The following is a 21,906-nucleotide window of genomic DNA, read 5'->3' on the forward strand; positions in this document are numbered from 1 at the left end:
AATGGGTCAAGCCGTGAAACCTACGACGCAGATCTATTATGCAAAACCATCGACGGTAAGGAGACGACTCCACTATCAGAACGCAACCTTGTAACCACGAGATAACCCTTTGACCAGAGGACAACCCATCTGACCAAAAAAGAGGACATCACAATTGAGCAAATCCTGATTCCTCTACTCGATCTCACCACTCCAAAGACAAATCGACCCCACATGAATCGCCTCTCAGACACTCCAAAGACACTCCCATATTGGCACATAGGAGAACATAACCTTTGACAGTAAACCAATCGTGCTGACTTACCAGTCAACAATACTCCTAATCTATCAAAAACTTAATATTAAAAGTTTTTTATTTTAAAATATCTTTTTTTTTATTATCAAGAAATATTTTGAAGTCTTTGTATTGCATGCTCTAACGAGACAACAAACTTAAACTCATAATTATGAGAGACAAAGGTGTTAGAAATGTTTAATACCTTAACTGATAAAAGACATCGACTATGGATAATAAAAAAATTGTGATTAAATTCTTAACATTTGATGTGATATAATTTTTTTTGGAATATAAATCTTAGTCAAAAGAGAAAACCAAAGAATCAATGATATAACATAAATAAAAAAATATTAACATAATATTTGCATAGATCGACACTTCGGATATAAATTCATGAAAAAAATTAAATCATTTATTATAGGAGATCAAATCGCAAATACACTTAAATTAATTTTAACCTAATCACACATCCCCTTTTATTAGTACACAAATCCCAATTTTTTTTTAATCTTTTCTCATACTCTCTCTACACGAAAAACTGAAAGTTATTCTGTCGTGTACTTACTCATCAGAGACAAACCATACATAAGTTTTATATAGATAACCAAACTATAATTTTGGGGTTTATTTCGTTACAAACAAATATTTCTATAAATGAAAAACTCAAATCCCAAAATATTCTTTTATCTTTAATCTTTTCCAAACTAAATCCCAAGATATTCTCTTACGCTCTTTCTATATCTACGAAAGAAAGATTCTTAATCTTTTCCAAAACATTAAGAACAAAATCTTAATCTCTTTCCAAACCCCAAGATATTCTCTTAATCTTTTCCAAAATTTCTATAAATGAAAACCTCAGATCCCCAAAATTCTTTAATCTTTTCTCACTCTCTTTCTATATCTATGAAACACTCATGCGAACTAAAGATATTCTCTCACATACTTATTAACAAAAAAAAATCTATATATATATATATATATATATATATATATATATATATATATATATATATATATATATATATATATATCCAAACTATGGTTTTTAGACTTTTTTTCGTTTACAAACAAAAATTTGTTTATAAACAAGTTTTTAGTATTCATTTTGTTTACAAACAAAAAATCTATAAATAGATTACGTGTCCTTTAAGGGTTTTAACAATTTATTCCATTTATATTTGTCAATCAAATAAGATTCGGTGGGATCTTAAATTACAAAAATAATATGTCACGCGTAAATGAATGTCTAAAAAATGGCATACTTTTGCTATTGATTTTGACTAAGAATTATAAATGGAATGCTTCTCGATGACAACTCGCATTACGTCTATTGCCGTGCCAATCATTTGGTTCACCCAACAACTCTTCTTTTATTCCAATGGTGACCGTCCTTTCCACAACAATCATCAAAACGATTTCAACGGCTGATAACGATCCATCACAATCATAAACATTCCGGTTTATGCTCGTCCGCGTCTCCGTCGCATACGTTACGAGCATTTATAACGTTTCGTATCGGTTTCCGAGACGATACGGAGATAAATCGTCTATTATTCCCCGTTACGATGGCATACTTGCGGGTCTGGACTTCCTTTCCTTACCATCGCAATTTGGATGCGCCTTCAACGATACTGCTCTCTTCTTCCTCCCGCACGAAACCCGTTCTTCGAAAGGAACCGCGAAATCGCTCAATCCTTGCTTTCTGTGATCGGAGGTAGATCGCGCGCCGAGGAGAAAGCAGCAATCTTGTCGATTTGGGGATTCTTTGGCGTTGTATCTGTCAATCGAATCGGGGACTGAGATCACCTGCGGATTTGGGTCGACCTGGTGAGGAAGAAGATCTCTTTCAGAAGGCTTCTGACCTCGCCGCCCGACCAATTCCAACTATTCTTCTGGTATCTGCTCCTAATTCTTCGAGAAAGTTCGGATTTGTATTTGTTGGAGGCGAACAAGATCGAATTTTTCTTCTTTGGCACGGTTCCAAGTTTGGCAATTTCTATGTGTCATCTGTCATTAGGAAATTTTTTTTTAGTTTTTGCTCTATTAGAATCGACATGTTCAATTTTGCTGTGACTGGTGTCGTGTAACCCGATTTCGTCATAAAATGAAACCTCAAGACAACAGAAAACGACGAATTTATTTCAAGCACTACGATTTAGATAACCATGAATACAGGTTATGATTTTGTGGTGGTTATTTCGAGGAAATTTTGTCTTGGTGCAGTCCGTTGTGCACAGGAAACTTCTTTTTTTGTTTGCATGATTCGGGATATTTAAACCAGGAAAATTTGGATTAACTAGAAGGAAGTGCATGTTTGTGAATTTGTAAGACAGGTACTTTTAATATAGTTCGTGGTATACAAGTGTACATATGTACGATGCTATTATTATTTTATTATTTTTATAAATTGAGGGCAACTCTATATACAACTTTGGTCAATGCCATCAGAAAATGATGGGTCTTTGAGCTTCCTTTCAGCTTTTTCACTTGGAGTTTCAATGTTTCAATAAGATAATTCCTTTTAAGCAATTTGTTTATGATATTTACTTGCTTGTCTAGGTAATGAGGGACTTGCCTGAGAGAGCCTTAGATTCAGAAAACCCTGCAGGAAACTCAGATGATTCAAGAGACAAAGACCCCATAGCCGTTGTATCAGAAGAAAAGTCTGCTGACACAAAGTCTTCAAAGGCTTCTATTTTGGCAAGTTTTCTTTCATCCACTTTGGCTATGTTTGAAACACGCATGGAGTCTTCTTCTGATGACTGTAAAGCGACCAAACCCACAAGCTATGGCTTGAGTACAGCAGTTTCAAATGTCATGATTAGTGGCCCAATTAGGAGGCTTCAGGAGCGTATACTGGGAACTACTAGAATGGAAGCACTGAGCTCAACCAGTGAAATTTGGCTTCTTGGGAAGTGTTATAATGCATCAGCAGAGGAGTCGTCTGGTGGTGAAGATCCTGGTAATAGCTATGCTGAATTTTTAGAGGACTTCTTATCGAGAATTTGGATCACATACAGGAAAGGTTTGTTCGCAGAAGGTTTCTGTCTTTTGTATCACCAGCTGTCTAACATTACCCTTGCTTTCAGTATAGAGTTCTCTTATTTGTTTATACAAAAGTTAGCAGATAATGAAACATAGAAGCTAGGCCCTGAGTAGTGGATTTTCCACAGGTTTTGAACCCATTGGTGACACAAAATTTACAAGTGATGTCAACTGGGGCTGCATGATAAGAAGCAGTCAGATGCTTGTCGCCCAGGTATCTGTGTAACCTGTCAAAATATCGATCTAGACCTAAAATTGTGCTTGAAGGATTAATCAAATGAAATTTTCTTGTTTGTTAAAATTTCAAACAGGCATTGCTTTCTCATCATCTGGGGAGATCTTGGAGGAAGCCCTCTCAGAAGGTGACATGAATGATTACTGTCGGCCGACAAAAAAATTCTTCCATGGAAAATGCTTAAGTTTGTATAGAGAGAGTGATGGAAGCTTTTTTAACTTGCAATGTAGGATTGCTTATGATGGTCCCCTGTTGGTTATGCAGCCATATGATCCCAAATATATCGAGATATTACAACTTTTTGGTGACTCGGAGGCATGTGCTTTTTCTGTGCACAATCTGCTCCGAGCTGGAAGGCATTATGGCTTGGCCGCTGGATCATGGTTGGGTCCTTATGCCATGTGCCGGACATGGGAAACCATCACACGTGCCAATAGGGAGCAAGCTAACCTTGATAAAGGCAAAGAAAGCTTGCCCATGGTTGTGTATATTGTTTCTGGTGATGAAGATGGGGAACAAGGTGGAGCTCCTGTTGTCTGCACTGATGTAGTTGCAAGACTCTGTTCATCTTTTAATATGGCTCTACATGCCTGGGCACCTATTCTCTTGTTAGTTCCATTGGTTCTTGGTTTAGAAAGAATCAATCCCAGGTAAATGATTGTCCTTCTAAAGACATCTTAATGAAGTCATGACTTCCCATTTCCTTTAACATTATTATGGTGAACTTTAAGTTTGAAGTAAAAGGTTCATTCTTTCATAACATGCTATTAGTACCTTGTAGTTCTTATAGCTTGCGTATCTTTCTAAGATGTCAGCAACTAACAAAGACTACTAAACATGATAGGTCTTTTACTGACTTAAAACCCAGAAGAGGTAACTTTGTTAATTTATGCAAAAAGGAGCTATCACGTTTCTATATCAAATGGGCTTGGGAACTAATTAGTTACGATAGTATGTTGAAGCATGAGGTTTTTCCATTTGTTTTCATATAGAGATGCATACTCAAGGTAGTACCCATGTTATGTTGTGTCAGCATGCTTACTTCAGGAAATCCTAAGGGGTCGAGTAATGTTGGTGGCTTGAGCAAGAAGTTCTGATGCCTAAGCATTGTCCATCATTGGATATTGGCCCTGGCATACTAAGATGACATCAAGAGGATGAAATGTCTTCCGCATCTCTTTATCCTCCTCTCTCTGTCTCTATCTCTCTCCTATGAAAATTGTAGCAAAATTTTGTTACTACGGACTCCAGGAAATAAAGTGGTGGAAATAATGTGGGTATTAGATTGTTGCATAGTTGCAAGAATAGATCAAATCTTTTTTTTTTCTGCAAGCTACACATTTTTTTGCCTGTTGGCTCCTTTGGTGTTTAATCAATTCAGATGTGCTTGATATCTTTTTTAGCTTAACTATAAAACAAAAATTTTCAGTATAGTAGTTATGTATTGTAGTAGTAGATAGCAGGTTTAGTTCAGTGATACCTCATCAGTTGATTAGAATAACCTTCATATGAGAGTAAGCTTTTACTATATTTTAATTGCACACGCACTCATACAGTGAAGAACTGTTGTTGGCAGTTTAAATAAGAATAAGAAACTAAATGTTCATAGACTGAAATATTGTAAGCTAGAGAAACTTTTTTAATACTACTTTTTGTTTTTAATGTTTACTTATTATGATCACTAAGAAATAGGTGCCTTAATGTTTTTGCTTTATAAGCAGTGGTCCTCTGATATGTGATTGGACTTCTAAAATTTGTGAATTACTTGATTTTTTCAAACTTTAGTTATATTTCCTGAAACCTTATTTCACAAGGTTGTACTTGAGGTCTATATTTGGTAAATCACTAGCAAATGAGTGTTTTAACTTTTTCAATCTTCTATAATGTATTGGTTTTATATATGATGAAATTCGTAAAAATTTGTCATTTGCATGACATTTTCCAGCTTTGTTTCTTTTCTTTGGTATTCCCTTATCTGGTACTTATGGTGCCACATCATTTTAGATACATCCCATTGCTACAGGAGACATTTTCATTCCCACAAAGTCTGGGCATTTTAGGTGGAAAACCTGGTGCCTCAACTTACATTGTTGGGGTACAAGAAGACAAGGCACTGTATCTGGATCCTCATGAAGTCCAACAGGTATGCTTGTCAAATATAGAACAAGAACTGTATTTGTTTAGAAATTGTCATTTGTTTGTGCTTCTATGTAATTGGTCACTTCCAAATGATTGCTGTATTTTATTGTTATTATATTTGATGTATTGATCTGTGCCACTGGTATAACTAGTTGACCACTTTATTTTGTTTAGAAGATTGAGTTTATCTTGTTAAAATTTTTTGAAACTTGCATCATTGTGTACACCTTTCTAGTTATAGTAAATAACATTTTATATTAAATGTACATGATAGTGAACATCAAAATATACACCTTGCTCCGATGTCTTGTAAAGTTACTTTGTATCAAGGATTGCTACGTTGTTGAATAGGGGGCATGCCAATAATTTTTTGAAATGGAACGTTACCATGTCATGCCAGTCGACATTCCCCTGTTTTTATATTGTAATTGGTCTAGAAATCATATATACACCTTTTGCATTGGTCAGCAAGGAACATGCCAACATACCACAAAATGTTCCCGACCACATTATATGGGTGTTACAAGACAATCGGACCATAACATGCTGATCAGAATGGCAATACTTGCTATGGATCAACTCTTAGTTTATATTCTTGGAATGAGCACAGCATATGAAAGAACCAATGTACAATTTTAAAGTCGAAAGAAAATCAATTGTATAATAAGGAAACTCATCCCGAATAACTATTGACTTTAGGGAGGATAATATCTTTCCAATTTTTTTGTTCTTATCATTCTATATCATCCCACATCTTAGATGTCCTATGTGTTCTATGTTCTTTTCAATGTCACCTTGAATATGATCTCTAAAATATGTGCAAATTTAACTCCTTATGAAAAAAGGAACAAAAAACTTGGAAGCTCTTGATGTAGACCTAGGCACAAGGGAAAGAGGTTATAGAATTTTGTTTTTTCTATTATCTGAAGTTGAATTACTTATGGGAATTTATAATTTGTTCTGCTGGTGGTATTAACCTAAGATGTAGGTAGATTTTCAAAGCTTTGTAATGCTCAACTACTGTGCCTTATGCCAATTCCAACTGTGGTTCTTATGTCTAATTTTGTTATACTCATCGAGTATGCAAAAAATTGACATATTATATTACGAACAATTAGATCACCTATTTCTTTTCTGTATGAAGAAAATATTCACAACTGGTTCATTTATATACATTTTTGTGACCTCTTTCCCCTTTCCACCTTTTTGCTGCTTCTTTTGGTTGAAACATAAAACTCAGTCCATAACTGCAAGCTTTATCGTATTATGGGTAATCTCAAGTGGATGCAGTGATTTCCTGAAGCATCAGTCAAATTCCTTCCCATGGGCCTTTTGGACCACTCTCTGTCCATTCTATCTGTGCAATCTGCCAAGTGGAATGTGCCAGTGGGAAACAAAACCTCAGCAAGAGAAGATTCAATTTGGTTAGGTTCACTCGTATGAACCAGTTTCCTTTAGGTCATCAAGCTTCATTCAAAGCCCGAAAGAGAGTATGCAATAAGGTCATATGGAATAGTAGGCATTGTCAAGAAAGAAAAGGGATGCAAACCCGATATACATGCATGCATACATACATACATATCAATTCCTCCTTTTGCCATGGTCTTGGCTTTCAGAGAATGACAGGGTTCGTTGTTATCATGTTAGGAACAATAAATATTCTACTTTTTCTGTATGAATAAAATATGCACAATTAGTTCACATATAACACATTTATATCAGTCCTTTCCCCCTTCCACCTTCTTGCTGCCTGTTTTGGTTGAAACAAGCTCAGTCCAAAACTGCTGCAAGTCTGCAAACATAAACCTAGCAGCCCAAAAAAGGCCAAATATTAATTCCTTCTTTCACGATGGTCTACCTGGCTTTCAGATAATGACATATGCACTTTCATTGTTTTCTGTTCTCTTATCTACAATGGCAAATTCTTCTCATACAAGCCTTTTGGAGCCACTGAGTTATTGACAATGTATGAAACAGGCTGTCGATCTCAAGAGTGATAGCTCAGAAGCCGATTATATTTCGTATCACTGCAGGTATGCTGTGTCAACCTACACTTTGACCACATTAGTATCTATAGTGTTTTTTCCATCACAAGTGGCTGTCTTCTCTAACCATTTCTTCTCCCTTGCCATCTGGTGATTAACGGTTCCAGAACTGTCCGACATGTGCCATTTGACCTGATAGATCCTTCTTTGGCCATCGGATTCCATTGCCGAGATAAAGGTCAGCTGATTTTTGATAGATTATTTTTTCTTTTCAAATAAGAATTCTATGCATCCATAAGCTTTCGCCCGCTTGATTTTGTTTAACCGTTGCAGATGATTTCGAAGATTTCTGCTCCCGTGCTTCTCAGCTTGGGGACAAGTCCAATGGAGCACCACTTTTTACCGTGACCCAGTTTCCTCAACCTTCAAAAACAGTTCCTTATTGTGATGGAGATAATGAAGGCAATTCTCGCAACTGCATGATGGATAACACCTTTGATGTGGAGAACTTTGGTGATAATGATGCCCAACCCGGTGAAGATGAATGGCAAATCTTATAAAGCGCTATGCGTGTCTGAAGCTATGTTTGGTCAATGATAGCTCATGTCATCTCCCTGCACTCATCAACTTAGTGCGAGAATTATTTGGTCGAAGAATCTGATCTGCACTATGCTGGATTTCATATCCTTCATACATTCTTTGTAATATATTTGGATTGGTATTGTACAAGTAAAAGAGTTATTTTCTGTTCCTTGTTGCATTCTTGCCGTCTGTTATTAGTGTTTGTGTTCGGCTGTTGCTTGTCGGGTGTGTTGGAAGGGATCCGGGTTTGTAATTTGAGTGACGAGGATCCCTAACCCATCTTTCACGGTGTTTGAGTACCTTGTGGGGGCCAATAGTTCTACCAATTGGGAGTTCTCCTTTGCTTAAACCCTGCCTGGAGCAAAACTGGAGCGACAATTCTTCACCCTTAGGTGGTGGAGGGTCCTGTTTGCATCCGAACCCAATAAGAGAGCGACAAAGCCCTCATCTTCTTAAATTTAAGGTCTCGAATCTTATATGATCGAAGAGTCTTGATACTCTTTCTAGTCTAATTTTTTATCTCATTCTTATATTCTCTAAATTTTTTGAAAGCCTTGGACTTGTACTTCATCAAGTGCATATGTCCATACATAAAGAAATTATCAATTAATGTAATGAAGTAAGAATAACCTTCTATGGCCTAAGTAGACATGGGATCATATACATCATTATGTATAAGTTACAGCAACTTAATGACTCTTTATCTAATTTCACTAAATGGAGAGTTCAATTTTTCATAGAGGCAAGACTCGCAAGTTGCATATGGCTCATAGTCAAATGGATCTAGGTATCTATCCTTCAACAACTTTTAAATTATTCCTTCGTTGATGTGACTTTACCTACAATGCTACATATACATAATATTCATCTCATCTTGTTTCCTCTTGGATATACTTATATTTATGATATGTTATAATATTTAGCATAAATAAGTCATTATACAATGTTCCTCTAGTGATTCTTATCACCTCAATATAAATGAACAACTATTATTCTTAAAAACTAATTTATATCCACTAAATATCAAATATAAAATAGAAATAATATTTTTGATAAAAGAATGAATGAAATAATATGCATTTAATGTAATAATATTTTTTTTATAAAAAAATATTAACCCTGAATCTTGGTATTTTTTATTTTATCACTTTTCTTTTTGTTTACTAATCACATTTTGAAGCTTATTTAGAAAATATTATAAATATAGTTAAATAAAAATATATTATTATAATATCATAATATAAATATACAGTGGAATATGAGTAGAATACTTATCACATTTAAACCGACGGCCTTTTGGTATGAAGAATAAGGATTGAAGGAGTCATATTTAAAATTAAAGATTTAAAGGACTATATAGAAAAGAAAGCATAATATTTTAGGAGAATTCTCGAAAAAAGCCTTCAAATTTTGATAGAACGTCCCCTTTGTTTTAGTAAATAATAAATTAACCCTCGGCCCCCCTCGGACCCGCCACCGCCACCGCCACCGCCACCCCTCCCCTCTGCCCCGTTTGACCTGCCGTCGCCTCCGCTGCATCACCCTCGTCGTCCTCGCTTGCTGCACAGGCGGCTAGCGTCATCGTCCGCAGCCCTCACGTGAGGAAGGAGAGGACCCCGCCGGACCCTCCCCTGCGCGCCTCGCGCTGGAGGCCCTTGCGTGAGGAAGGAGGGGCGCGGAGGCGACGACGGGTCCGAGAGGGGCTAATGGGGTTGGCGGAGGTGACGACGATCTTCGTGCAAGTGTTGCGGGCGGGGACGGCGAGGGCTGCCATCGCCTCCGCGCCCCCTTCTTCCTCGTGCGAGGGCGAGGCGGGCAGGGGCAGGTCTACGAAGACAACGATTGGTCAGACAGGACAGAGGGGAGGGGAGGGGAGGTGGTGGTGGAGGCGGCGCAAGGGCGGTGCAAGACGGAGGCAGGTTTGGTGGGGGCTAAGGGCAAAATTATTTTTCACATAATAAGGGCGAGAATTTTTAAATGTTAAGTTGGAATGCTCTGAGATTTTTTTGAAAGTTGGATGCTCAGCTTGAATTTCCGAACGATTTGTGGCTTTCTCTTCCTTCCTCTCCGATCTTTCGCTTTTTGTTGTTTTGGGTTCTTCTTCCTTCTGATACATTAAAGATAGGTTTCTGATGTTGGTAGAAGCGGTTTGGCCTGCGATCCATCTATTCATCACGACAACGAGAACTTACCTGGAAACCCATCATCGTTCGTCAACCCTCGCAAGCATTTGCCGGTAATGCAAGCATGGGCTTCCCCGTTTTCCTGAGCCTCATTTTTTTCCTATTCCACTGATTTGGTACTATTCGCCGCCGCAGCAAAGGCAACATCCAGAGCACAAGAAGTCGTTGATTGTAAACATCAACGATGGGTTATGCACATCCGGTGATCGGACCTGCCGGAATCCGCAAGGTAATGAATTCTTTTATTTTCTGTGCTCAAATCATGCACGTCTTCTCCGTCGATCGTTGATTCCTTTGCCTTTTCTTTTATTCGGCAGTCGACTTACTGCTCTAGCTTGTACCAACATTGCGAGACTACGAGAAGGACTGTGCATATAGTGAACCTAAATCCAGCGGCTGAACATTTCGACTATCCTGCCGCTGTGGGTGTGTGTTCCTCTATTGCTTCTTTATGTTCTTTAGCTTAACTGATTGTTTGTGATGCATTGTTGTCTTATTGCAGATATTAGAGAGCTCATATGTCTGGATGACCTCATGGAGAAACTTGGCTTGGGACAAAATGGGGGGCTCATTTATTGCAAGAAGTATGGTTTTACTTCATTTTCTTTTCTTCTAGTGATGTGTGCCCTTATTTTATTCAAAGCATCTCAAAATTGGAATTCATAACCTGAACGACTATAATTGAATGATAATAGTTCGTTGGAAATTTGGAATAGTAGAGAACTATGTTGAATATTTTAGTGGAAGATGGAATAATGTCTGGTAAGCATGACTATCTGCAAACATTAAAAGGATCAAAGATTATCAGGACATTGTCCAGACATTTCGTTTGGAAAAACAAATCCTGGTAACCTGGTTTAGACTTCTCTGCGGCAGTATATGTAATTCATCTTTCATTGTATTTCATCAAGCTTTCTGCTTGTTGAAGTCTATTGAGGATCGAAGCACATTTTGGGGGTCATGATCTCAACTACGGAAAATAGTGACTGGCTGGTGAGACATCTGAATCATGTGCTTAATGAGTGACGAGAAAGTATGCAGCAGTTGACAAAAAAAACCTCTAACTTTCATATTATGGACTCCTTTACAATAGCAAGTCCATAGCTTCCCCATATTCCAACTGAAGAACTTGTCCTTGATTTGTCATCTATCAGCTATATTTCCAAATTGTTGCACTTTCTGAATTTCCTTTGGTGCTCGTTACTGTTTAGAGTCCTCTTGCTATATGAGTCGAGTGACTTAAATCCTTGATCATTTGATTCTAGTTACTTAAATCCAGAGGCAAGGATTCTGCTGTCAGAGTTGAATCAGCATATTGTCACGGACTTAGCTGGTTTTGCCTAAGTCGTGCGGCACCCTTGCGTGTCCGTCCGCAAAGGTCAGCCTCCCCGAAGTCTCTCATTGTCCCTTAGGACCAACAAAAGAAAGAACGGGCTAGAGAGAACGTCTCAATCGGGATCCACAAGCAAACATCTCTGAAAAACACTTCATAGACAATGCAAATTACAAACAGACTTTACAAGCTCTGAACAGTGGCACAACAAAGGGTAAAATGGTCCATTACAGACCGAAAATCTCTCGCACGTGTCTACATGACACAACCTTTATTTACAAGCCTAAAGAGGCCACCAACCCAACTAAAATGGGACTAATAAGCCTTCGGCCGCCCCTTTGCATGCTGTACAAGACATGAACATGCCAAAAGACACGGACATACATAAGCATTACATCAAACACCTTGTTTAGAAGTTTGTCCGTGACAATATGGCACTGCAGTTTGCAAAGCTTAATAATGCTTTCAGTTATTTTGAGCATATATAGTTATTTTGCATATAACTCCTCCATATGTGATGGGGCTGCTTTCAGTTAAATTTTCTTATGACATTTACTTCTATTTTCTATTGCGAGAAAAAAAAAAAGAACAAGGCCCAGTTTATAGTAACTCTATTGATTTCTTAAGTTGGTGAAAGATTGTCAAAAGCTGCAAACATGTTCAAACCTATGGCAAGACAATCCATCATGTTTGGATGTTCACATGACAAATTAAGACAATCTACATCCAGCTGGGTGGCTCACTCTAGGATTGGTTAAGTTGATATTGTGTTTGTGTGTATTTGATGGTAAATCCCTTGTGTATATATATATATATATGTATACATATATATGTATACATATGTATACATATATATGTATACATGTATACATATATATGTATACATGTATACATATATATGTATACATGTATACATATATACATATACATATATATGTATACATGTATACATGTATACATATATATGTATATATGTATACATGTATGTATATATACATATATATATGTATACATATATATATATGTATATATGTATACATGTATACATGTATACATGTATACATATATACATGTATACATATATACATATATACATGTATACATATATATATGAGGATCAAACATTCATGTTGAGCTGATAATGATCAGCTTATCTTTCTGAGATGTATTGCTTCTTGCTAATAACCACATTAAGAGAAAATGATGCAGCTTGTTTGATAGAAGACTTTGCAGTGACTTGATACATCAGTCCTTGGCTATAGACTGAATTCTGAGCCATGAAGAGTGTTTGAAAAACCTATGACCTGTATTATATCTATTTTTTTTATTATAATAACTAGTTGCTAGCTCTCATGGTAGAAACAAACTTATAATGTCTACTTTGGTACTGAAATTGTTACTTCAGTTTACACTAGTTATGCTATTAATCATGCAATTGATTGTTGTAATCTTTGTTCTATGTTTAGGTTGATGATTTTAGCATGGTCAACTTTCTAGTTTATACCACTCGACTTGAGAAGGAGAGCAGGTAACCCACATCCTAGGAAAGACCTTGTGCCTTGAGGCTATTTAAATAGTTTCTTATGATTGATGTTTTATTCAATTTTCATTGGTTCCAAATCAGTAAGTATATAACTATATTTTGCTTCATCACAAATATAGACAGACAAGCAGACATACATGCAAATTGAATTAAATAGAAAACTCAGGAATTATTCTATAAGGAGATTCTTTTCTGTACTTCTGTATCCTTCGTTTGGTGTAAATATATGTATAGACCAGACTACCTTTCAAACATGCAAATGCAACTGGTTCTTCATGGTTGATATTTGGTCTCATGGTCCTTAGATTTTAATTTACAAAAATAAAGACACCATGATGAAAGAAAAAAAGAAGAGATGGATTTTCTTTTGTTTTGTATGTTTTTTGTGTGTCTGTGTGTCTGTTTGTGTGATCTTGGATCAAACAAAAAATCACCAAAGTAGATTCTTGTAATTGCAGGAAGATATTGCATCTGTCGTTGTTCTATCATTGGCCCTCGTCATCGACTTCATGCACTGACCTACTTGATTATGACTACCAAGGGGGCATGGCTAATCTCGTTGAGACATGTTGCGGTTTTATCCATCCATAATTGATATTTGAGGTTCTTCTTTATGACTGTCTTGCGGGTTCTTTTGCTGCTTAATAACCATCCGTATCATTTGGAAAATGATCATATATTTAAACTTTACTAATCAAGGAAAATGATCTTTTTATTTCTTGCATCTATGCTTTCCAAGGTTACCAATTATATTTGTATCCCATGGGCAGCTACTCTTGCCCATGGCCAAAGTGGATAGATAAGTCATGCATATACCTTCAACATTTGAAGAGTATCACTTACGACCTTACATTGTTCTCTTAATGCAGCATACAGTATGTGCTATCATGCATCGACAACTGCATCCAGTTTGGTGAAGATGATGCTGATGTGAAGATCAAAGATTTTGATCCTGTTGAAGATGAATAATTTTGCGTCTTTAGTTGAGAATGTGTATAATAATTCAAGGGAGACATGAAGGAACTGAGGTCAGATATTGACCAGGTTAGACAGTTACAATACTCTCGTTTTGTGAAGCACTTTATCAGACTGTTTATTTAATCATCAGAACTTAGATAAGCTTTTTCTGTACTTGGATGTTGTCCAGATTGGGCAATTAAGTCTTCTCATTTTGGCCTTTTAATATGTGTTTCAACAATTAATACATCCCAGGCCCATTAAAATCACCATTTTTGCATAAAGAAGATACGAAATTCATAAAAGTTGCAGAATAAAAGCTGATACAATATTTATATAGTTTGTCGCTTTCTGTAAAAGTCTAGTTCTTCATCACATATCATGTGAAACAAATTATGTCTTCTCATATAAATCATTAAGAATTTTAGTTTATTTTTTTCTAACAGAGAATTTTCTTTTTTCTTATTCTCACTAGATCAATAAAAGAGAAATCCAAGAGTTAAGAGCACTTCAAGTATTTTATCCTCCCCTTATAAAAAATTAGAAATACATGAGGAATCTATAGAACAATCAAACTACTTTTTTTTCACGTAAAAGCCTTTCCATAGTAGGATTTCTTTTCATCCCCTTCATAACATGGAAGTTATTTATGGATTCAAAGTAGTATCAAATCAATGATAAATTTAATGTTCCAAAGAAAATAAATGTGGAGAATATGGACTCATAAAAGGTATGTGAAGATTTGGTAAATCTCATTTATAGCATATGTGATTTATCTTTAATATTTGCAATCATAGTAAGATAGTGAATCAGACATGGAGAGGAAGACTAGTTTGACTTTTATCTCCTCTAGCTCCTCTATTCTCCCTTATAAATGAGAGAGAGAGACAAACTGACATGCCTCCAGGGTTATCGTTTGGTGGTCTCTGTGGATCCGGTAAAATTAAATTTATTTTAGAATATTTTTTTGCATGTTTATTCTGATTTCTTAATCTAATGATTTTTTTTTTTAACCATATATTAGTTTCTTACTGCAATTGGAAGTATTTCTCACATATTAGATATCTCTTAGGTTTAAATGGTTCTTCTACTGTGATATGACTATTTGTGTCTTTAGAATATTTCATATAATGTCTGTAATATGAAAGGAGATGAATTAAAAGAATATTTTGACTAGGTTTTTAGATGGATTAACAATGATCAATAATTTAACATGGAAAATGAGCTAAAATATTTATGTGAACCATATCTTTACTCTACTACAAGCATTGATATTCTTTTGATCAACACACCTAACTGTTGTCTAATATGCTTTTCCTATTTCATCTTTCACAGCATCACTTTTTGATTGCACCTTAAACCAGGAAAAATGAAATGGGAGGATTTGCCCATCAATCTCCTTCTACAGATTTTTAAAGAACTAAATCCAATCGATCATGGTGCGGTAGCCCGAGTCTGTCACTTATGGCGAATGACTTATTTAGATTCATCACTTTGGAGAATAGTCGATCTCGGGTCTCTACGATCCAACTCTATATGGGTAAACACAAGGATTAGGTTGTCACAAGCACTGAGGACTATGGTGACTTATGGTCGTGTAAACATCAGGTGCATTATATTTCATCCCCAATTGCTTATCAAGGATGAACACTTGAACCTCATTGCTCAAGGGTAAAATATTGGTTTCTTCTGTGTCTTGATTGGTAATCTGATGGATATCTATATATATTCATTTACATAATTTGTTGGTTTGTACAGATGTCCTCATCTTAAAAGACTTGTCGTGCTACGTTGGGAAGTCATGAATAAAAATGCAATGTGCAATGCCATAAAGAACTTCAGAGATTTGGAATCGATGATCGTGCCCGGGAACACTTCACTACATATAATGAAGATGATGAGTATGTCCTGTAAGAGCTTCTCCGAGTTAAAGGTCATAGGCTGCTTTCCCAAGAGATTCGGCATAAGAGCTACATTATATCTACCTGGGTTGAAGGTATTGAGCTTGCGGTGTTGCAGGACATCCATGGTAGCTATCGAGATGATATTGGGAGGCATGAACCATCTTGAGGTGCTTAATCTATCGCATGCCCTGGTGCAACTCGAGGTGGGATCAGAAGTCATGCCAATAGCAAAAGGGTTTAAGGAGATGACATGCAAATTTGTGCTCGAAACGGCTTCCACATTGAGGAGCTTCTTGTACTGTCAGGACTATGTATCATGTAGTGAATGCAAGACGATGATGGATGGTGGCTTGGGGCATGACAATGGATTTTGGCAACACGATGAGGTGGTCTCTTTAGACTTGCGCAAAGACACTCACCATAATGTTGACGATGGTGTTTATGATTATTATCGTGGTGATGATGAAGACCTCGATGATGATGATCATGCTGATGATGATGATGATGATAATGATTATGATTATGTTAGTGATGACGAAGAAGACGACGATGATGATGACTATGATGATGATGATAATGTTGTGGATGACACAAATGAAGACGACGAGGAGGAGGATGATGATGATGATGTTGTGGATGACACAAATGAAGACGACGACGACGACGACGACGATGATGACGACGACGATGACAACGATGATGATGATGTCAATGATGATGATGATGACAACGATGATAATGATGATAACAACGATGATGATGATGATGATTACAACGATGATGATGATGATGTCAATGATGATGATGATGATGATGATGACAACGATGATGATGATGTCAATGATGATGATGATGACAACGATGATAATGATGATGACAACGATGATGATGATGATGATTACAACGATAATGATGATGTCAATGATGATGATGATGATGATGATGATGATGATTACAACGTTGATGATGATGTCAACGATGATGATGATGATGATGATTACAACGATGATGATGATGATGCGAGGAGATGATTTCCTTCTGCCAAAGAGCAATTAGACTTTATTTCCTTCCGCCAACAGCTCTTGTGATGCGAGAAGAAGAAGCAGCAGTGATCAATTTATTTCCCTAGTGTCAAAATAATAATAATTTCATTCCCCTTTTAAAACTAACGTTTTAAGTCACTCGGTGTAAAATACTTAAGGATTTCTACGTGCCTATTCTATTTATTGCAAGTATTGTATTTGTGCATGACTATTGCTAATTAATTTATTATTATTATTATTATTATTATTATTATCTTTATTATATACCTTATGGCTTTCGTCCCTCACTCTCCCCTTCTCTTTGCCCTCCGCTCTTCTCTCTTTCTGGTTCTCCTCGGTGATGTTCCACCAGTCTTAGCTGCTATGGGCATGGGCTCCCCAGTGCAAGAAATGAGCTCCACCATTACCGATAGGTTCCTGGTCTCGTCCCAAGCCCGACGAGGTAGACATGAGCTCCCCCACCCGAGAAACCAGCTCCGTTGACGCTGCTGTCGGGTTTTGGCCTTGTCCTCGGACCGACGACCTACCTCGCCGATACAGTACTTGACGGGCTACTCGTCTCATCCCAACACTCCAATCGCCACCAACACAAGAACCTGTCACTTGCACCGGCTCTAGGATATCAAGAACGTCGGCATCATCATCATCATCAAGAAACCAATGCAATGATGTCGACGATGACGAAGATATAAATGATATATAGTTGAAATGTTTAACCGTTGGATCTAAGTTCACTAGATGCATCGTCTTTCTCATAGTCTCGCAACGTTGGTACGACAGTAAGTCGACTGCGGTATCAAAGACAAGGCGACGTACAGTGTGAATCGGCTACCGGCAGAGAGAGAAGATGAGGCATGATTTTAGCATTACAAGAGGAAAAGAATTAATTGGTGCCTTACAAGAATTGGAAGCGAGCTGCCTATTAATCGGTGCTTGTAACGCAACCAAATTTGTTTGCCGACCAAAAAATGTAGGTAGGGGGAACAAACAGGGTGCCCACAAAGCACTAGTGTTTTCCGGGCACAGAAATTATCCTTGTTGTTAGGTCCAGCATTCACGCAGCACAGGCTGCAGAACCTCGGATGATGATCAAAGGCTTCGAGGCATTCGACTATCTTTGGAGGAGCTCAACAAGCACTTCATGCACTCCACTCCGGCCAAGAACCAGATGGAACCGTGTCAAGAATCAAACAGATGATCACCACTGCCCATGGAGAGTGATTAAGTTCCGGTAGGCACGAAGATGGAGCTTCTCTTGCGAGCAAATTATCTGACTCCACATCAAGCACATCTTCGAACAGGCCCTTCTCTTGCCATAGAAGTTTTGGTTTCTGTCCTCTATCTAATTAAACAAATTAGATCGCTATGGTAACTCTATCTAATTAAACAAAGTTCAATTACGATAGTATTCCTTAAAAGATGATCGATAGACTCTCTTAATTATTTATTCTAGATCTTCTGTTCTCGCATATAAATAGATAAGACGTCTTATAATTATATAAATATGCGGATATATAAATTTAAATTATTTCTCTGTCTCTAGTCATTCACTCATAGAAGATTAGTCTAGTTCTCTTTGTAGATCAGTATTATTATAATTTTTGGATCCGATGATAGTGTGGCTGTAGATCAAATAAAAACTTTCAGAATGACATCGAAAAGTACATGTCGTAAAATTAATCTATTGTTATTTGATTTCAGGTTTTGACATTAAAATCTTTCACATAATAATAATATAAGGATGGTTTTTATGTTTACACCTCTTATCGAAAATTATATATACATGAGGTACTAGATTTTTTTATTTATTTTTTTTATCATTTAAAAGTCTTTCCATAGTAGGATTTCTTTTTAATCGCATCAAAACATGAAGGTTATTTATGGATCCAAGTTAATGATGAATTTAATGTTCTAGAGAAAATAAATTAAAAAAATATGGACTCATACAAGGTATGGGAAGATTTGGTAAATCTCCTTTATGACATATATGATTTGTTGTTACTATTTACAATCATATTAAGAGAGAGAATTGGACATGGAGAGAAAGACAAGTAACTTCATCCTTTTTTTACCGTCTCTATTCTTCCATATAAATAAGAGAGGATAGGCAAACTGACATACTTCCAGGGTTCTTTTTTGATGATCTATCCGAAGGTTCCTTTTGATCATGCCCGTAGATCCGGTAAAATTTATATGACTTTTATAATTTGATTTTGATTTCTTAATTTTTTTTCATGTTTATTTTGATTTCTTAATTTGATTATTTAATTTTTTTATAATTTTTAATCAGATACTAGTTTCTCGCTGTCGATAAATCATCAAAAGCATTCCTCATATATTAGATATCTCTTAGGTTTATATAGTTCTTCTACTTTGATACGACTATTTTCTGTCTTGAGAATATTTCATGTTTTGACTTAACGATTAATGTGTGTGATAGAGATGAATTTAACATAGAAAATAAGCTTATATATATATATATATATATATATATATATATATATATATATATATATATATATATATATATATATATATATATATATATATATATATATATATATCATTGACTTACCAAATTGTTGTCTAATATGCTTTTCAATGCAGCTGAAACCAGGACAATGACATACATCATTGCCTCTGAACCAAAAGCATGGGGGGTTTTGTCCATGGATATCCTTTTAGAGATAGTTAAAGAACTAAATCCAATCGATCGGGGTGCGGTAGGCCGAGTCTGTCACTCATGGCGAAAGGCTTGTCGGGATTCATCAGTCTGGAGAATGGTCGATCTCCGGTCTCTACGGTCCAACCTTGTCTGGGTAGACACAAATCTTAGGTTGTCACAAGCACTGAGGAGTATGGAGATTTATGGTCATGTAAACATCCGGTGCATTATACTTCATCCCCACCTGCACGTCAAGGATGAACACTTCAACCTCATTGCTCGAGGGTAAAAAATATTGGTCCCCTCTTCTCTGTCTCGATCCATAATCTGATGGTCATCTATATACATATATATTCCTTCATTTACATGATTTGTTGGTTTGTGCAGATGTCCTCGTCTTAAAAGGCTGGTCGTGCCACGTTGGGAAGTCATCAATAAGAATGGAATGTGCAATGCCATGAAGAACTGCAGAGATTTGGAGTCGTTGACCATGCCTGGGAACGCTTGTTCGCTACGTATGATGAAGACGATGAGTGTGTCCTGCAAGAGCTTCTCTGAGTTGAAGGTCATAGGCTGCTTTCCCAGGAGATTTGGCATGACAGTTGCATTGTATCTACCCGGCTTGAAGGTCTTGAGCTTGCGGTGTTGCAGGACGTCCATGGGAGCAATCGAGATGATTCTGGGAAGCATGGACCATCTTGAAGTGCTTAATCTGTCGCATGCGCTGGTGCAACTCGAGGTGGGATCGGAAGTCATGCCACTAGCGAAAGGGTTTGAGGAGATGGCAGGCAAATTTGTGCTCGAAAAGGCTTCTTCCATGTTGAGTAGCTTCTGGTACTGTGAGAACTATGTATCGTGTGGTGGCTGCCGGAGGATGATGGATGGTCGCCTGAGGCACGAGAATGGATTCTGGTGGCACGATGAGGTGGTCTCTCTAGACTTGGGCAAAGAGGCTCATGATGATGATGATGACGCTGATGATGTTGAAGAAGAAGAAGAAGAAGAAGAAGAAGAAGAAGAAGATGATGATGATGATGATGATGATGATATACAACAAGATGACCATGACGACGATGATGATTATTATTTTGATTATGATGATAAAGATTATTACTATTATGATTATGATGATAAAGATTATTACTATTATGATTATGATGATGATGATAATACTTCTGATGCACGAAGAAGAAGAAGAAGAAGAGATTTCATTTGCCAGTACCTACCATGAGTTGTATATATAAGAAGAAGAAGAAGAAGAAGTAGCGATCAATTTGTTTTGCTGGTGTCAAAATAATAGTAATTCTATACCCCTTTTTAAAGCTAAAATGTGTAGAGGGATTTCTACGTGGGTAATCTATTTATTGCAAGTATTGTATTTGTACTGGATTGTTGCTGCTATTGATCTTATAAAAAACTATGAAAACTGTTTAATTTCAGTCTTAGTCCGATCTCTCGATTCATAATTTATTATTGTCATTATTATTATTATTATTATTATTATTTATATTTTATTATTGTCACTATTAATAATTTATTATTGTCACTGTTAATGAGACTTTACATGGACATCTTTCGCCTTTCAACCGAAGTTTTCACCTTCCAACCGAAGTGAGATACAGGATATAAAATATAGATGTTTTGCATCTTAGGAAAAATATGTCCCTTGTCTATGTTTTGAATATTCCAATGACCTTTATATTTTGTCAATTTGATGATCAAATTTGAACATATTAGATTGGCACTAGCACGGCCACTTGGTCAAACTTTTTTGGGATCTTATGTTAATGTCATCGAGATGTGTTTATTGTTTTTACAATTGTTCATGTAAGATAGGATGTTTTAAGATGTTTTAGATACTTTATATGTATTTTTTCGTTGCGGATATCATATACAAATGGGATATTCTAAGATGTATCAAATAATTTAAATATTTTTTTATATCTTAGACAAATATAATGAAATGTTGAGGGTTTAAAAAGATATTAGTTTCTTTTTTTTTTATGATTCTTATC

At 36.4% G+C, this 21,906-nt stretch overlaps 3 protein-coding genes across 9 annotated transcripts; all 3 read left to right on the forward strand.

The window, feature by feature from the left end:
• The first annotated feature begins 1,865 nt into the window (after window positions 1–1,865).
• On the forward strand, window positions 1,866–8,441 carry LOC135598589 (cysteine protease ATG4B-like). Of its 2 annotated transcripts, XM_065092636.1 has the most exons (9): window positions 1,866–2,172; window positions 2,837–3,302; window positions 3,451–3,536; window positions 3,634–3,684; window positions 3,822–4,207; window positions 5,562–5,700; window positions 7,674–7,729; window positions 7,849–7,919; window positions 8,015–8,441. In XM_065092636.1, exons 2-9 carry the CDS (start codon window positions 2,840–2,842, stop codon window positions 8,239–8,241), a joined length of 1,479 nt encoding a protein of 492 aa, XP_064948708.1. In that variant the 5' UTR covers window positions 1,866–2,172; window positions 2,837–2,839; the 3' UTR covers window positions 8,242–8,441. The 2 variants fall into 2 exon arrangements, 1 of the variants encoding a protein (XP_064948708.1); XR_010481599.1 differs by lacking the exons at window positions 7,849–7,919; window positions 8,015–8,441 and having other exon boundaries at window positions 5,581–5,700.
• Window positions 8,442–9,683: 1,242 nt separating this feature from the next.
• LOC135598590 (F-box/LRR-repeat protein At3g48880-like) lies at window positions 9,684–17,392 on the forward strand. Of its 6 annotated transcripts, none has more exons than XM_065092643.1 (10): window positions 9,689–10,499; window positions 10,582–10,675; window positions 10,764–10,872; window positions 10,949–11,030; window positions 13,246–13,307; window positions 13,781–13,925; window positions 14,192–14,366; window positions 15,615–15,950; window positions 16,038–16,212; window positions 16,299–17,392. In XM_065092643.1, exon 10 carries the CDS (start codon window positions 16,306–16,308, stop codon window positions 17,212–17,214), a length of 909 nt encoding a protein of 302 aa, XP_064948715.1. In that variant the 5' UTR covers window positions 9,689–10,499; window positions 10,582–10,675; window positions 10,764–10,872; window positions 10,949–11,030; window positions 13,246–13,307; window positions 13,781–13,925; window positions 14,192–14,366; window positions 15,615–15,950; window positions 16,038–16,212; window positions 16,299–16,305; the 3' UTR covers window positions 17,215–17,392. The 6 variants fall into 6 exon arrangements, with proteins under 6 accessions (XP_064948714.1, XP_064948712.1, XP_064948715.1 ...); XM_065092638.1 differs by having other exon boundaries at window positions 9,689–10,182; window positions 10,406–10,499; window positions 16,038–17,392; XM_065092642.1 differs by having other exon boundaries at window positions 9,684–10,499; window positions 15,644–15,950; window positions 16,038–17,392.
• A 2,614-nt stretch (window positions 17,393–20,006) lies between these two features.
• Window positions 20,007–21,122, forward strand: LOC135597933 (F-box/LRR-repeat protein At3g48880-like). The gene is made up of 2 exons (XM_065091440.1): window positions 20,007–20,176; window positions 20,279–21,122. The coding sequence occupies exons 1-2, from the start codon at window positions 20,007–20,009 to the stop codon at window positions 21,120–21,122; spliced, it is 1,014 nt and encodes a 337-aa protein (XP_064947512.1).
• Window positions 21,123–21,906: the final 784 nt, after the last annotated feature.

Source organism: Musa acuminata, chromosome BXJ2-1 (genome assembly GCF_036884655.1).
Source record: "Musa acuminata AAA Group cultivar baxijiao chromosome BXJ2-1, Cavendish_Baxijiao_AAA, whole genome shotgun sequence".
In the NCBI taxonomy this organism is placed as follows: Eukaryota; Viridiplantae; Streptophyta; class Magnoliopsida; order Zingiberales; family Musaceae; genus Musa; species Musa acuminata.

What these genes read in the sequence shown, in the direction of transcription:
- LOC135598590 (XM_065092642.1), top strand. Translation starts at nt 15,649, where the DNA reads ATGAAATGGGAGGATTTGCCCATCAATCTCCTTCTACAGATTTTTAAA. An exon ending in TTGAACCTCATTGCTCAAGG is followed by an intron (nt 15,951 to 16,037) that starts GTAAAATATTGG and finishes TGGTTTGTACAG; the next exon opens with ATGTCCTCATCTTAAAAGAC.
- LOC135598589 (XM_065092636.1), top strand. Translation starts at nt 2,840, where the DNA reads ATGAGGGACTTGCCTGAGAGAGCCTTAGATTCAGAAAACCCTGCAGGA. An exon ending in TTAGAAAGAATCAATCCCAG is followed by an intron (nt 4,208 to 5,561) that starts GTAAATGATTGT and finishes ACATCATTTTAG; the next exon opens with ATACATCCCATTGCTACAGG. An exon ending in ATCCTCATGAAGTCCAACAG is followed by an intron (nt 5,701 to 7,673) that starts GTATGCTTGTCA and finishes TGTATGAAACAG; the next exon opens with GCTGTCGATCTCAAGAGTGA.
- LOC135597933 (XM_065091440.1), top strand. Translation starts at nt 20,007, where the DNA reads ATGGTCGATCTCCGGTCTCTACGGTCCAACCTTGTCTGGGTAGACACA. An exon ending in TTCAACCTCATTGCTCGAGG is followed by an intron (nt 20,177 to 20,278) that starts GTAAAAAATATT and finishes TGGTTTGTGCAG; the next exon opens with ATGTCCTCGTCTTAAAAGGC.